General features: G+C 42.9%; 1 protein-coding gene across 4 annotated transcripts in view; it reads left to right on the plus strand.

Moving 5' to 3' along the window:
- Window positions 1-15,215, plus strand: part of LOC108700975 (ras-related C3 botulinum toxin substrate 3) — a 116,255-nt gene that overhangs the window by 83,413 nt on the left and 17,627 nt on the right. For 2 of the 4 annotated variants that reach the window (XM_041577518.1, XM_041577519.1), the window contains exon 1: window positions 12,238-13,074. The exons of the other annotated variants lie outside the window; for them this stretch is intronic. In XM_041577518.1, coding sequence (XP_041433452.1) covers window positions 12,252-13,074 — 823 coding nt within the window. In that variant the 5' untranslated portion in view covers window positions 12,238-12,251. Of the gene's footprint in view, window positions 1-12,237; window positions 13,075-15,215 lie in introns of those variants that run through there. 4 annotated transcript variants of the gene reach the window in all.

Genomic DNA, 15,215 nt, shown 5'->3' on the forward strand with positions numbered 1-15,215 from the left:
ATTCAGTGCATGCGCACTAGTGCAGGTTCGCCGCTCATCTGCGCATGCGCACTTCCTCCTTTACACGCGCGATGGGGGCGACATAGTCGGCCGGGTTGCCTAGGGCGCCCGGCTGACTTGGCCCGGCACTGCTATTGAGTGCTGTTCTTAGATCTACCAGGCAGCTGTTATCTTGTGTTAGGGAGCTGTTATCTGGTTACCTTCCCATTGTTCTGTTGTTTGGCTGCTGGGGGGGGAAAGGGAGGGGGGTGATATCACTCCAACTTGCAGTACAGCAGTAAAGAGTGATTGAAGTTTATCAGAGCACAAGTCACATGACATGGGGCAGCTGGGAAATTAACAATATGTCTAGCCCCATGTCAGATTTCAAAATTGAATATAAAAAAATCTGTTTGCTCTTTTGAGAAATGGATTTCAGTGCAGAATTCTGCAGGAGCAGCACTATTAACCGATTTATTTCGGAAATTTTTTTTCCCATGACAGTATCCCTTTAAGCTTTTATACATAGTTTCTGTTGCCTTGTCCCAGTCATCCTGGGATAGTTCTGGAATGTTAGTCTTCCACCGTACCTTAGCTGTGTGGAACAGAGGGGGGACACTGGCTAGCAGGTTTTTGTATAGCCTGGACACCAACTTAACTGTTTGTTCAGCTATGAGGGTTTCTTCAATTGTCATTGTGGCAAGGACAGGAGAAAGTGTACCAAACTGGGCCTTAAAAGTGTGTCGAATTTGGAAATATCGAGAAAGTGGGAGGTTCTGAGAGGTGCATTTGGCTTGTAGTTCAATATGTGAAGGGAAGGACCTGTTTTGCAGACGATCGCCCAGGTATTTAATGCCCTGCCTTGGCCAGAAGAGGAAGTCCTCTAGGTTTCGGAAGTGAAGTAGGTTGGAGTTGCCTCATAATGGTAGTAGTGGGTTTAGCCAAATAGGTCCTTTCTTAAATATTTTCAACACTTGGGTCCAGGCTCTATGAGGAGTGGAGATGGTGGATGGCAGACTGCCTGCGTCCGAGATTTTCCGATTGGGAAGATTTTTAAATCCTTCCAGTGACTCTATTATATTTGCATGTAGCGCCATATTTGGGTTACATGGGCCCGGATGATACCACCAGTGCAGGTAATACACTTGGGCCGCTATGTAATACCACTGGAAGTTGGGTAAGGCGAGTCCACCATCCTCCCTCTCCGCTGTCAATTTCTCCCAGGCAATTATCGTTACCTTACGGTTCCATATAAAGGGAAGTATCAATTGGTAGATTTTTTTAAATACTGATTTGGGAATGTATACGGGGCATTATGGAGGTGGTATAGAAATTTCGGTAGATCAGGTTTATTCTCCCCCACAAAGATAGGGGGAGATTAGCCCAACCCAGTAGATCAGATTCAAGTTTTGAAATTATGGGATCAAGGTTCTCTTGTATGCAGTTTGATAGATGTGTTTGTATGTGGAGACCAAGGTATTTAAATTTCTGGACCCACTTAAGGGGAGCATTGGGGGGGGAGATCGTTAGGGGGGGTCCTGATTGTCAATTGGGAAGAGAATGGATTTATCCCAGTTTTTTTGAGGCCAGAGAAACCTCCGAATTGCTCCACTACTTTGAGCAGTGATGCTAGTGAGTTCTGGGTGTCTGCCAAGTAGATCAAAAGATCATCTGCGTACAGGGAGATCTTTTCAGTAAGTGGGCCAATTTTGAGACCTACAATTTGTTCAGATTCGCGTATGGCTATGGCTAGAGGTTCTATGGCGAAGGCAAAGAGAAATGGGGATAACGGGCATCCCTGTCGCGTACCTCTTTCCAGTAGGAATGGATCTGATATCATGCCGTTAACCCTGACCCGTGCAGTTGGTCTATAATAAAGCATCTGTATCCATTTAATGAATTGGTCACCCAGGTTAAACCTGCGAAGGGTCTCCCATAGGTAGGGCCATTCTATTGAGTCAAAGGCCTTAGCTGAGTCTAGGGAGGCTATTGCTGTTGTCCCCACATTGGCATGTTGCGTTTCAATGTTAGTATACAATCTCCTAATGTTAATATTTGTGGCTCTACCTGGCATAAATCCCGAGTGATCGGGATGGATCAGGTCTATTATATAGCGTTGGAGTCTTGTGGCAAGATTTTGGCGAGAATTTTGGCATCAGTGTTTATAAGGGAGATTGGCCGATATGAACTGCACTGGTCAGGGTCTTTACCGGATTTAGGGACCACGACTATAAGTGCTTCACTAAATGAAGGGGGCAGGGAGCCAAGATCAAATGAGGCATGAAGGGTAGCCAGTAACTGGGGAGCCAGCTGTTCTGAGAGGGCTTTGTACCAGCTGGAGGGAAGACCGTCTATGCCCGGTGTTTTGTTTGTCGGGAGGGAGGCAATGGCTTCTTTTTTTTCTTCTATTGTAATAGGTCGATTTAGGTTGTCCTTGTCATATGGATGTAGGGTTGGGATCGAGATGCTGTCTAGGAAGGGTAGGTGGGTGTTGCTGGATTGGGACACTGTGGATCTGTACACCCCATGATAATAGTTTGCAAATTCCTGTATTATGAGCTTGGGATCGTTAACCATGTCACCCCTTTTCTACTTTATGTTCGGTATAGCTGTAGTAGGGCATTGTGTATTCGCAAAGTATGCTAAAATATTGCACTCTTTTTCAAACTCTCATATGCACTTGGTAGTTTTACACACACATACACACTTTTCCCCCCTTGCTTTTTTATTTTATCAATTTGTTAAGCACTTTTCATGTTTAATAGGCAGTGTGAATAATTTGTATGAATTGTACTATTATTTTTAGTGATTGTATTGCATTCTGAGATAGATATATAGATCTATCTATCTCTATCTCTATCTCTATCTATATCTATATCTATCTATATCTATATATATCTATATCTATATATATCTATATCTATATATATATATCTCTCTAGATCTCTCTCTGGATCTCTCTCTGGATCTCTCTCTGGATCTCTCTCTGGATCTCTCTCTGGATCTCTCTCTGGATCTCTCTCTAGATCTCTCTCTGGATCTCTCTCTAGATCTCTCTCTAGATCTCTCTCTAGATCTCTATCTCATCTATCTATATCTATATATCTCTATCTATATCTCTATATCTATATATATCTATATCTAATGAAATGAACCTGTGAATAAAAGCACATTTATTTCACCTTTATGAATGAGTGCGGGTCCATTCACTGAATTGTAACATGGAATTTTGACCAACGCACCACCATCAACAGAATTTGAACCGGGAGGAGTGCGTTCACTGTACAAACTTTGTATATCTATATCTATCTATCTATCTATATATATAGAAGGGCTGTGGCACACACTTACTGAAGCAAAGACCCAGGTGCTAATCAGAAAAAGTTATATATTCATGTAGAAAGCTGCAGCACACTGGGATTTATCAAAATAAAACTTTTTTATTGGATCGACGTTTCGGTCCACACAGGGACCTTGATCAAGATAAATACAAAGTGCAAGTGTAGACAATTTTATAGACTCACCCACCAGTGAACCTTCACCAGAACACGCCCACATATCAAGTGAACATTTTAACCCTAGAAGACCCAAAAGTCCAGCGAACATGGATGGTTTTAACTTGGTCTGAAAAACAAAGTGCATAGAACCATATAATTTAGTATATAAAAATGCATAATCACATATTATAAATCCTCTTAAAAGCTGTAATAAATTTGTGAAAATATTTTTCTTTTATAGTGACATTGTAGTAAATATAGTGTTAAAAGTGTCATAAAATGCTCTAAAAACAATATCTAATAAATCCATAAGACATAAGCTGTTTGCATAGAAATTCATTACTATCTGTCAATGAAAATACATAAAATGGTATAAAATTTATAGTTACTCATAAGAAACAGGTAAACGAGCAGTATTCGTTAAGTCCTCTGAGGGCAATGGTGTTTAGCATTTTAATCCAATATACCTCCTTTTGCAATAGCATGCGATCCCAATCAACCCCCTAGCGGGTTCAGGAACTAAATCTATGCCCATGAATTTGAATGTTGGGAGATTGTGACCCATTTTAAAAAAATTTTGTGGTAGTGGTAGATCAGATTTTCCAGTTTCGAAGGCTTTTTTAATAGAAGACCTATGATTACCCATCCTCTCACGTAGGGTATTCTGCGTTTTCCCAACATATGTCAAACCACATGGACATGTTATGATGTAGATGACGTGTGTGGATGTGCAAGAAATGCGGTGTCTAATCATGATCTCTTTCCCAGTGTGGGGATGTTTAAAAGTTTTGCCTGATAACATGTATCGACACGTAATACAACCCGCACATTTGTAACAACCTTTGTTTAGTTTACTTAAAATGTTACCACCGGACTCATAACATTTGATTGGATCTGTCTGCATTAATAGGTTTCTTAAATTGGGTCCACGTTTGTAACCCCACAAAGGTTTTTGGGTAAGCAATTGGGATAATTTTTTGTCACTTTTCAAGATTGGCCAACTGTTTTCGACTATACTCCTAACCGCCATAGAACCAGTCGTAAAACTGGATGTTAGAATGAAACGATTCTGTTCCTTCAGACATATTCTATGCTGGGTATCATGTGTCTGTGCTAAATGTTCCCGGGCTCTTTCAATGGATTTGGTAATTACATGCTGACGGTAACCCCTTTGTTTAAACCTATCAGTGGTTTCCACTATTTGCCTTTCGCGGATATCCTGATTGGAATTATTTCTCATAGTGCGTAAAAATTTTGAAAGTGGAACCGCTTTTTTAGAACTAGGAGGATGGAAACTCGTGGAATACAAAAGAGTATTTCTATCAGTTGGCTTACGATACAATTTATGCCATAATCCATTATTCTGTCTGAAAATTTCAACATCCAAAAATTGGATACTTTGCATGTTGTGTCACCGTAAATTTGACTGGAAAATTCAGGGCATTTAGATGTTCAACCATATTCAACAACTCAATCACATCACCACGCCATATTAATAGTATGTCGTCAACTTGGGTATAATATTATGTTGTTCATAATGGGCCATAAAACAATTGGCATAAGCAGGAGCCATTGCTGCACCCATCGACGTGCCTTCCTTTTGTAAGTAATATTGTTTCTCAAAACGAAAATAATTCAATTTCAATATCAGTTCCAATAGTTGGCAAATAAAGTCAAAAGGTGGGCCCTTGTATGTAGTAGAATTAAGTAGTGCCCAATGTACTGCTTCTATTCTTCACGATGAGGGATTATTGTGTATAGACTGCATACATCCATGCTGGCCAATACAATAGGTCCATCTGGAAGTATCGTATTTGACAAAATTTCCAAAAGCTGTTGTGTATCTCTTAAAACATAAGGTAAAGCCTGAACTGTACTCTGCAAATGGTGGTCAAGATATAGACCAATAGGGTGTAGCAGACTGCCCCTTGATGAAACAATCGGTCTACCTGGGGGATTACACAAAGTTTTGTGAATTTTGGGTAAACAGTACAAAATTGGGCAAATTGGGTGCACTTGAAAAAGAAACTGTTTCTCACTCAGTGTAATCCAGTTCTGTTCAACCGCATGCTCCAACACCAATCCAATTTCAGATCTGAATTTATTCACAGGGTTAGTATTCAATTTTGTATATACAGTGGTGTCATTAAGCTGACTCATAACTTCTTCTGGATTACACTGAATGAGAAACAGTTTCTCTGCCCTGAATTTTCCAGTCAAATTTACGGTCACACATAACATGCAAAGTATCCAATTTTTGGATGTTGAAATTTTCAGACAGAATAATGGATTAGGGTAAGCCAACTGATAGAAATACTCTTTTGTATTCCACGAGTTTCCATCCTCCTAGTTCTAAAAAAGCGGTTCCATTTTCACAATTTCTACTCACTATGCGAAATAATTCCAATCAGGATATACGCGAAAGGCAAATAGTGGAAACCGCCGATAGGTTTAAACAAAGGGGTTACCGTCAGCATGTAATTACCAAATCCATTGAAAGAGCCCGGGAACATTTAGCACAGACACATGATACCCAGCATAGAATATGTCTGAAGGAACAGAATCGTTTCATTCTAAAATCCAGTTTTACAACTGGTTCAATGGCGGTTAGGAGTATAGTCGAAAACAGTTGGCCAATCTTGAAAAGTGACAAAAAATTATCCCAATCACTTACCCAAAAACCTTTGTGGGGTTACAAACATGGACCCAATTTAAGAGACCTATTAATGCAGACAGATCCAATCAAATGTTATGAGTCCGGTGGTAACATTTTAAGTAAACTAAACAAAGGTTGTTACAAATGTGCGGGTTGTGTTACGTGTCGATACATGTTATCAGGCAAAACTTTTAAAGGACCAGTAACATCAAAAATTTTTGTTAAAAAATTCATTAGTATACAACGAAAAATAAACACCAAGACAAATTAAACTTTTAAATAGCAAAGCCTTTATTAAGAAATAACTTACATATACTCCACTTCCTGTCCTCCTCAGAAACTGCGAAAAGGCGACCATCCATCCTGCAGTGTTTGATTTCTCCTCCCTGGCAATTCTACTGACAGCAGCGTGTTGGCTGGTGGAGCAGGGTTTGTGCTGGCTGTTCGGATCCCTCTGGGAAAGGGTTCTCTCGGCTTTCTTTGGTATCTTGGCTGCTACCTAGAAGTGTCTCCTTCTTGAACTTTGCCTTGTGGCCCCTGGAATGTCTCCTGGAATGCCGCTTGGTGACCTGTGCTACTTTGCGGATGGCCGACCTAGCAGCGGTGGGAGAGAAGCCTTCCCCAGAGGGATCCGAACAGCCAGCACAAACCCTGCTCCATCAGCCAACACACTGCTGTCAGTAGAATTGCCAGGGAGGAGAAATCAAACACTGCAGGATGGATGGTCGCCTTTTCGCCGTTTCTGAGGAGGACAGGAAGTGGAGTGTATGTAAGTTATTTCTTAATAAAGGCTTTGCTATTTAAAAGTTTAATTTGTCTTGGTGTTTATTTTTCGTTGTATACTAATGAATTTTTTAACAAAAATTTTTGATGTTACTGGTCCTTTAAACATCCCCACACTGGGAAAGAGATCATGATTAGACACCGCACACGTCATCTACATCATAACATGTCCATGTGGTTTGACATATGTTGGGAAAACGCAGAATACCCTACGTGAGAGGATGGGTAATTATAGGTCTTCTATTAAAAAAGCCTTCGAAACTGGAAAATCTGATCTACCCCTACCACAACATTTTTTAAAAATGGGTCACAATCTCCCAACATTCAAATTCATGGGCATAGATTTAGTTCCCGAACCCGCTGGGGGGGGGGGTTATTGGGATCGCATGCTATTGCAAAAGGAGGTATATTGGATTAAAATGCTAAACAAAATTGCCCCCAGAGGACTTAACGAATACTGCTCGTTTACCTGTTTTTTATGAGTAACTATAAATTTTATACCATTTTATGTATTTTCATTGACAGATAGTAATGAATTTCTATGCAAACAGCTTATGTCTTATGGATTTATTAGATATTGTTTTTAGAGCATTTTATGACACTTTTAACACTATATTTACTACAATGTCACTATAAAAGAAAAATATTTTCACTAAATTTATTACAGCTTTTAAGAGGATTTATAATATGTGATTATGCATTTTTACCTACTAAATTATATGGTTCTATGCACTTTGTTTTTCAGACCAAGTTAAAACCATCCATGTTCGCTGGACTTTTGGGTCTTCTAGGGTTAAAATGTTCACTTGATATGTGAGCGTGTTCTGGTGAAGGTTCACTGGTGGGTGAGTCTATAAAATTGTCTACACTTGCACTTTGTATTTATCAATCATTAACATGTTGGCTGTGGCTGAGCATTGATGGTCCATGGTGTATAAAAAAAGACACATATCCATCAAGTTCAATTTTTTTTGTCAAAAATAATTGCTAGTTTAATCACAACTAATATTGGCCAAGTTGAGATACTGAAGAAAAAGCACTTTAGGGGAGATGCAAGAAAATATCTGTCAATATATACAAGGCAACCGTATAAGAAACTTTCTGGTGTTTTATTCACCAGTAGATCCAGCATACATAAGAGCACCCAATCAGAGTTGAAGAAAATAGGAAAGGCAAAGCTTACACTCTGTCCACTTCTCTGTGATCGCTATGCTTTTTTCCCTCAAGAAAGTTTTCTTTGGAAAATATTAATGTTGTAATCTTGCAAGCTGATTAGTAGAACACCGCCACCATCTTACTAAAGGATACACTCCTGCCTTCTGGCAGTAGTGATTAATGCGCATGTAAAATGTTTTTTTTTTAGCTGTGAAGTTGTGGAATTCTCTCCCTGAAGTATGCTGTGAAACCTTTGGTTCAGGCTGCTTGATGGATGGTCAGACTCCCCCTCCCAGCAAGCCCATTGACGATGTAATCTGGTAGTTAACCAGTAGCAGTGAATTAGTGATGTTCGGCCAGCCCGATACCCGTGGTCGGGTTCGAGCCAACAGACGAACACGTATTTCAGGCTTTGGGTGGGTCTGGGCTGAGCTCTTCCTGCCACCCCTCCTGCACACAACCTAAGTATGTGCTGCTTCTGGCAGTGTCTATTTATAGATGCGCGCCTGCCCTCCCTGCCCCCTCCATGACATCAAACAGGGACGGGCAGGGCGCAGGTATATAAATTGCACTTATATAACAGTGTAACAAAGTGTAACCCACAGCACCTTAATACCCTTCTGAATTGTGTCTGCATGTTATCCTCCCATTTAGACTGTAAGCCCTAGCCTTTTGTTTCCTTGACACTGAGCACTTAATCTGTATTGTAATTATATTTTTTATATTTATGTGAATTTTATTTCTAATTATGCACTTAGTTACTTTTTATTCCAATGACCCCTTGTTTGTTGCTACTAATTTATTATTTTGCTGTACAGTGCTTTGCCCTCAAGGAGCGCTTTACAAATAAAAATATACATACATACATACAGGGAAACAAAATTGCGGGTTAGGATCAGATGTGGCTGCAGAACAGTGGGTTAGGGTTGACCTGCACATCACTACAGTGCATCCAATTGAATCATTGCGTGGTGCAGCAGATCTGCATTTCTCTGCCCAGAATGCTAAGCTCAGAGTTAAACATTTTTTGTATTAAGGCAGTGCTATGTATATGGCATGAGGCAAGTAAATACTTTCTATTTTCAGAAGGCTTTATGCTGCATCAGGCCCGGACTGGCAATCTGTGGGTTCAGGCAAATGCCATAGGGGCTGCTGTAAGATGCCATAGAAAGTGACTATTAAGTGGGCTGGTGGGGGGCTGTTTGGGCCTCTGTGTACTAGGAATGCCAGGGCCTGTTTTGAATCCCAGTCCGGTCCTGTGCTGCATGTCCTGCCTGAAGGATGTTTTGACTCCTTTTAGCCGTCTCACCCAAGCCATGCTAGGTTCTATGGTTCCAGATACAGAGATTGTTAGAATATATGGAGGGTGCCTTCTCATTAGTGGTGTCAGGTCTGGCCACAGGTGAGTGACCACCGGGCTGGAGCCTATTTGCAATGAAATACCCCTGAATGGATGGATAATTAGTAGAAGCCATAGTAAGGCAAAAAGTAATTTAATAACAAAATGAGAAAATAATCAAACACGCAGAAGTTGAAAAATACAGGTCTGGAATGAGGCTGGCAATGGAGAGAGGCAAGTCCAGAAACAAACAAAATTGTCAGGGCTGGCGGCAGGCAGGCGAAGTCCAAAAGGCAGGCAGCAGATGAGCAAGGTTGAGAAACAGGCCGGAGGTCAGAACCAAGGGAATCCAGAGTAGTAGGAGTCGGGAACCAGGTGAGAACAGGAAGGTAGGAGCGAGGAACACAGGAAGGCAAACACGGAGCGAGGCAGGGAACACAGGAACCAGGGATCAGGGAGGAATCAGCATAAACACAGGTAGAATGGGCTCAGGAGCTCAGATGATCAAGCAACAGGAAGTTTGATGGCACAGGCTTATAAAGGGCCTTGATTGCTTGACTGACAACACATGTTGTTAATGAGGCAAGATAAGGTAAGCGTGTTGCAAGAATATAGCAAGTCTGTTCAGGGCAGTGTCCAGTATAAGCATTAGGATTCCTCAGTGGCTCACCAGTATAATGCAGGATTGTCCAAATACAAAGACCAGGGTTTGATTCCACCATGATTCCTGACAAGTGGACTGTGAAAACCAGTTTTACTTAGACCACGGTACTCTGCACTTCTAGTTTGCCAGGAACTAGTGCTACATGTAATTCTAGGCTGCACCAGGTCAGTTTTATTAAATTTCAGTTAGCACACACATCTTAGATTGCCCCTGATTTCTAAACTAAATTACTTGCTGTGAAGCTGAAAAGGTCCAAAAGTTAAAAATAGCATTTCATAATTTTTTCCCTTTGTTACAAATGTATAACTAATTTGAAAAACACATTAGAACTGCTGTGGATCAACAAACACCCCAGCCTTTGTGTGTAGAACAGCACCAGACTGTGAAACTTTAGTGTTTAAAAAGCCTTTATTTCAGCTTTGGGCATCACCGAAACGTTTCAGGCCATGCGGCCTTTGCTTGACAAAAGGCCGCATGGCCTGAAACGTTGCGGTGATGCCCAAAGCTGATATAAAGGCTTTTTAAACACTAAAGTTTCACAGTCTGGTGCTGTTCTACATACAAAGGCTGTCGTGATATCAGCGGAAAGTGGCCACTGAGGCACTGGCGTAACTACCGAGGAAGCAGACCCCGCATCTGCGGGGGGGCCCAGGAGGGATTTTACTTAAGGGTTACAGTATATTTTAGCAGCAGTGTTTAAATAAATTACTTTATTCCGATTGTGCTCCGCCTCCAACACTCGTGTTTCCAACGCTTGCTTGCTGCTGTGTTGTAGGAGAGGACTGCAGCGTGGATAAACACTGTGTACCTTTATTTTGCTCTCCCTCCGTCTGGCTGTTGGCAGTCCCCGCCTACACGACTGCATCATCGCACAGAAATTGAGGGAGAGGCGGAGATTACAGCAAAATACAAAGAAGCTACTGGCCACAGGTGCCCTGGCTGGGCCCACCTCTCACCACTTGGCCCGTCTGCCAATCCTGCCCATAAGCCCCGCCCACATCATTGCAGAGCGCACAGTACTGGATAGAGGGCAGAACAGTCCCTGGATGGCCCTGCCCCCCAGCTCCTAACCACTGAGTTTCAGGCATGGCTCCTGTCTGGCTAGTGCCCAAACCTACAGGTGGTGGAGGGGCTGGACAGGAGGGTGGTTGCAGCTCCCTTGCTGCCTGGCCATTCATTCACCTACATGTAAGGTTTGACCACCAATAACTTTAAATGAAGGGAATATATTCCCTCCTGCCTCCCTTCCCTTGTAAAATAAAATAGGTGGTGAGACTTCATGAGTGAACTGGACTGTTCTGACCTAGGCCTCCCTTAAAAGTTCCCAGCTGCTGAGCCACAGATCCACCCACACAGATAGTCACAGGTGAGTCTTTACATGCAATTATCAAGCTACTACTGGGCACCTAAAATTGTAAATCATTATGGAGAGACAGGGAGTATTACAATAATGACACTAGAGACTATTGATTGGTAATACCTATCCTAAATGCTGTACCTGAGGCCTACCATCCAATCAGTGACGTGTAATCATGATTATTTTTAACTTATATTTGCTTTGCACTTTATTTTTGACTGGGCACTGCTGTAAATTTTTATTCTGTTGGGTGTAAATACAAAGTGGCCATGAGAAAGCACCAATAATGCTAGTGCTTTTGTGGCAGAAATTAACCTTGTATGTGCAGTGGCAGCCAGATACTATTAAATGCTTTATAACAGAACAATAAAGTCCCAGTGGCTGCACAGATCCTATCTTATCCCCATTGTAAGCAGAAGTCCTGTCCTGCTTTATGGCAGCTGAGATTCTAGCTATCTGTATAACAGAACATTCTGTCCCAGTGGCTGCACAGATCCTATCTGATCCCCATTGTAAGCAGCAGTCCTGTCCTGCTTTATGGCAGCTGAGATTCTAGCTATCTGTATAACAGAACATTCTGTCCCAGTGGCTGCACAGATCCTATCTGATCCCCGTAGGGAGCAGACGTGTTTGGAGAGAGCTCGTGATTTTGAGAGAGAACTTGTGATTTTGATTTACCCAGGCCCTTCTGGGTCTGGGGAGGTTGATTTCTCAGCTGTTTTTGCGGCTTTATAGCCTTTACTTTTCTTTTTTGTTTTTGATTTATTTATTTATTTTTGGAAATGGGTAAGAAGTTGTCCCCAACAGAGGAAGCAGGGGCAATGAATACCCGAGCAAGGCTGGGATCCAGCAGGCGAGCAGTGAGCCAGAAAGCTGTAGTTGGTGCAGAAAAGAAAATGGCTGCTACTGTAAAGAAAGTGAAAAAGAAAGGGAAAGTTTTGCCAAAGGAGGAGGAGGTGGAAGAGGTGTCTGTGGAGAGTGAGGAGGAAGAAAAGCTGGATGAGGTCCCTGAGTCAAGTCTGTCTGGGTTTGCGGCATCTGAGCCCCCTGTGCAACATGTTGCGGAACTACAAGTCTCTACATCTGGAGCTTCAGCAAAGGTTGGTGAATCCCAAGCTACCTGTGTCCCAGAGAGCACCCCCCAAGGAACAAGCAGGTCCCCCATAGCTATGGAGGAGGAAAGTCCTGTGGCCAGCGCAGACTGGAGCCCCTGGTCTGGTATTTGCATCAGTCAGGGAGCAGAGGGAAGCGGTGCTTTGCCTGGGGAAAAGGAAGGTACAAGCGGCTGTACTGACACACAAGCAGCTGCTGCTATGGACAGTGACCCCCAGCTGAGGGAGAAAGCAGGTACCAGCTGCATTGCAGTAATGGAGGCCGGCCATGTGCTTGGGAAGGAGGACGCCATTTTGGAAGCAGAGACAGGCTTGTGCACAGCAAAGGGGAAGCTCCGCCCACCCAGTGAAAGCTGCAGAGAGTCCAGCAGAGACAGTAAGAAAGGAAAGATTCCAGCAAAGAATCAGGGAACCCCCCCACAAATGGCACCGACTGCTGCTGCTTCAGCAGAGGGAGGAATGGAGGCAAGCATGGACTGTGGCTACCTGGCAGAGACTGTGGCTTTACAGGTGCTGGAGGAGAAATCTGCAGGTAACAAACAAACAAACTGACTTTTCCTTAATTGCCTGTGTGGGGGAGGGGGTTTCCTCTAATGAGACTGTTGCTGCTACAGACTGTGTCTCTAAAGACTTTTCTGGGGTCTCCACCTCTAAAGACTCTGTAAATCAGGAGGAAATTGCTAAAGCTCTAAAGACTATGGAGTTTTGCAGCAGAGGAAAAAAGAACTAAATAATGTGATTGCAAAAGAACTTAGTTTGGCTGCCAAAGCGACTGGAGAGTTAAGAGGGCAGAGAATAAGAAAGACTGCTATGTACAATAAAGAGTTGGAGGAACTGGAGGAAGAAATTAAAAAGACTTTCCTTATAATTAAACCATGGGAAGAGATTTATAAGAACCGGGAAAGGTTTGAGCAGACGGAAAAAGGGAAACGTTTTTCTTCTAATGTTTCCTCTAATATCCCTGCTAATGTTGTTGTGCAGCCAGAGTGTGTGAGTGTGAGTGCTGGTGTGAGTGCAGGTGTGAGTGGGGCAAGTGGTGAGAGAGAGACTGTGAGTGAGGGGGTACAGGGGGGTGAGAGTGCTGGTATGGGGGGGATGGGAGAGGGGACTGTGGGGGGCAGTAAGGCTGCTCCAGAGGTTGGGCAAGAGAGAAGCCAAGCACCTGTGAATGTGTGGGAAAGGAGGAGGCTGTTTGCTAACTCATCTGGGCTAAATAGATCCTTTGATGGGCCAGTGTTTAAGAGGCGCAATGTGGTGAGAATTAAATGGGAGGGGGAGCAAGACAAATTCCCAGGTTGGAGATATGTGGCACGTAACCTGGTGAAAGAGTCTATGGGTTTCACTACCAATGATGTCAATGCTTTTCTTGATATTTCTGTTACTGAATATGAACTCAGCTTTAAATTGTCCCAGGGGATGGAGAGGTTTTGGGCTCTTTATGACCAAAAGAAAAACACAAAAGAGTGGGAAAATTTTAAGGCAATCCCAATCTCACGTCCTGAAACCAAAAATGTAACCATCATTTTCAAACACGAATCAGTCCCCCCTGAGGATATCCTTGTTTGGTTAAAGAGACAATGCACAGTACTAACCCCTCTCATCAAGATCTATAATGAGGAAGGTTTTTGGGCGGGAGGATGGAAAGCCCAAGTGAAACTAGAGGTTCATTACAATGTCCCCAAGCACCTCCCTAACTCATTTTTCATAGGAAGAGAAAGGGGGGTTTGTTTTTACCCAGGCCAACCTCGCCAATGCTTTAAGTGTGGGTCAAACAGACACTTGGCCATTAACTGTGAAACCAAGGTGTGTGCTCTGTGTGGTGCTAAAAGCCATACCAGCAAGGAATGTAATGAGGTCAGGTGCAACCTATGTAATACTCTGGGTCATACACACAGGGACTGCCCCAATGCTTGGCATAACATTGTCAGAGATTGCCCTAATTTGGAGCGGGAATTTCAGGAGGAGCGGGAGGAGGGGAGGGAGCATGAGGAAGAAATGGAGTTGGAGACCAGGGTGGAAGAAGTAGTGGAGCCTGCAGTCCCTCGGGAAACTAGGGGGAAGGAAAGGAAGGATAAAGGGACAGAGAAGGAGGACTGGACTGTGGTAGGAGCAAAGGGGAATAAACAACAGGGAAAGATGGTTGTTAAGGCAGGTGTGAGCACATCAAACAGATTTACCCTCCCAGGTGGGAAGAGTTGGGGGGAGATGGCAGAGGAGGAGGAGGAGGAGGAAGAAAGGCAGATAGAGAAGGAAGAAAGGGACAGAGAGGAGAAGAAAAAGAAAAGGCGAAAAACAAAAGAAGGAAGAATATCCCCAGAACCCGATGCAGGCCAGACTCCAAGAATCCCAGAAGTTCTAGAAGTTACTGGGGAAGAGCAGGGGAAAAAGAGGAAGGAGAGAGACTCTGGGGAAGGAGGTTCCTTTGAGGAGGAGTTTCTGGTTTTTGTAGAAGGGGATGAATCTCAGGGGATGCAAGTTAAGAGATGTGGGGAAGGAGGGGAAGAGTCTTCAGCAAAACTCCCTAAAACATGATGGGTTCCCCAATTTCTTTTTGCACCCTTAATGTGAGAAGCATTAGGTCTCCCAAGGCAAGATTGGTAGCATTTGAGTTTTTATTTTCCTTGGTGGTAGATATCATTTTTGTTCAGGAGACTCGCCTAACTAATAGGTACG

Source organism: Xenopus laevis, chromosome 9_10L (assembly GCF_017654675.1).
Source record: "Xenopus laevis strain J_2021 chromosome 9_10L, Xenopus_laevis_v10.1, whole genome shotgun sequence".
Taxonomy (NCBI): Eukaryota; Metazoa; Chordata; class Amphibia; order Anura; family Pipidae; genus Xenopus; species Xenopus laevis.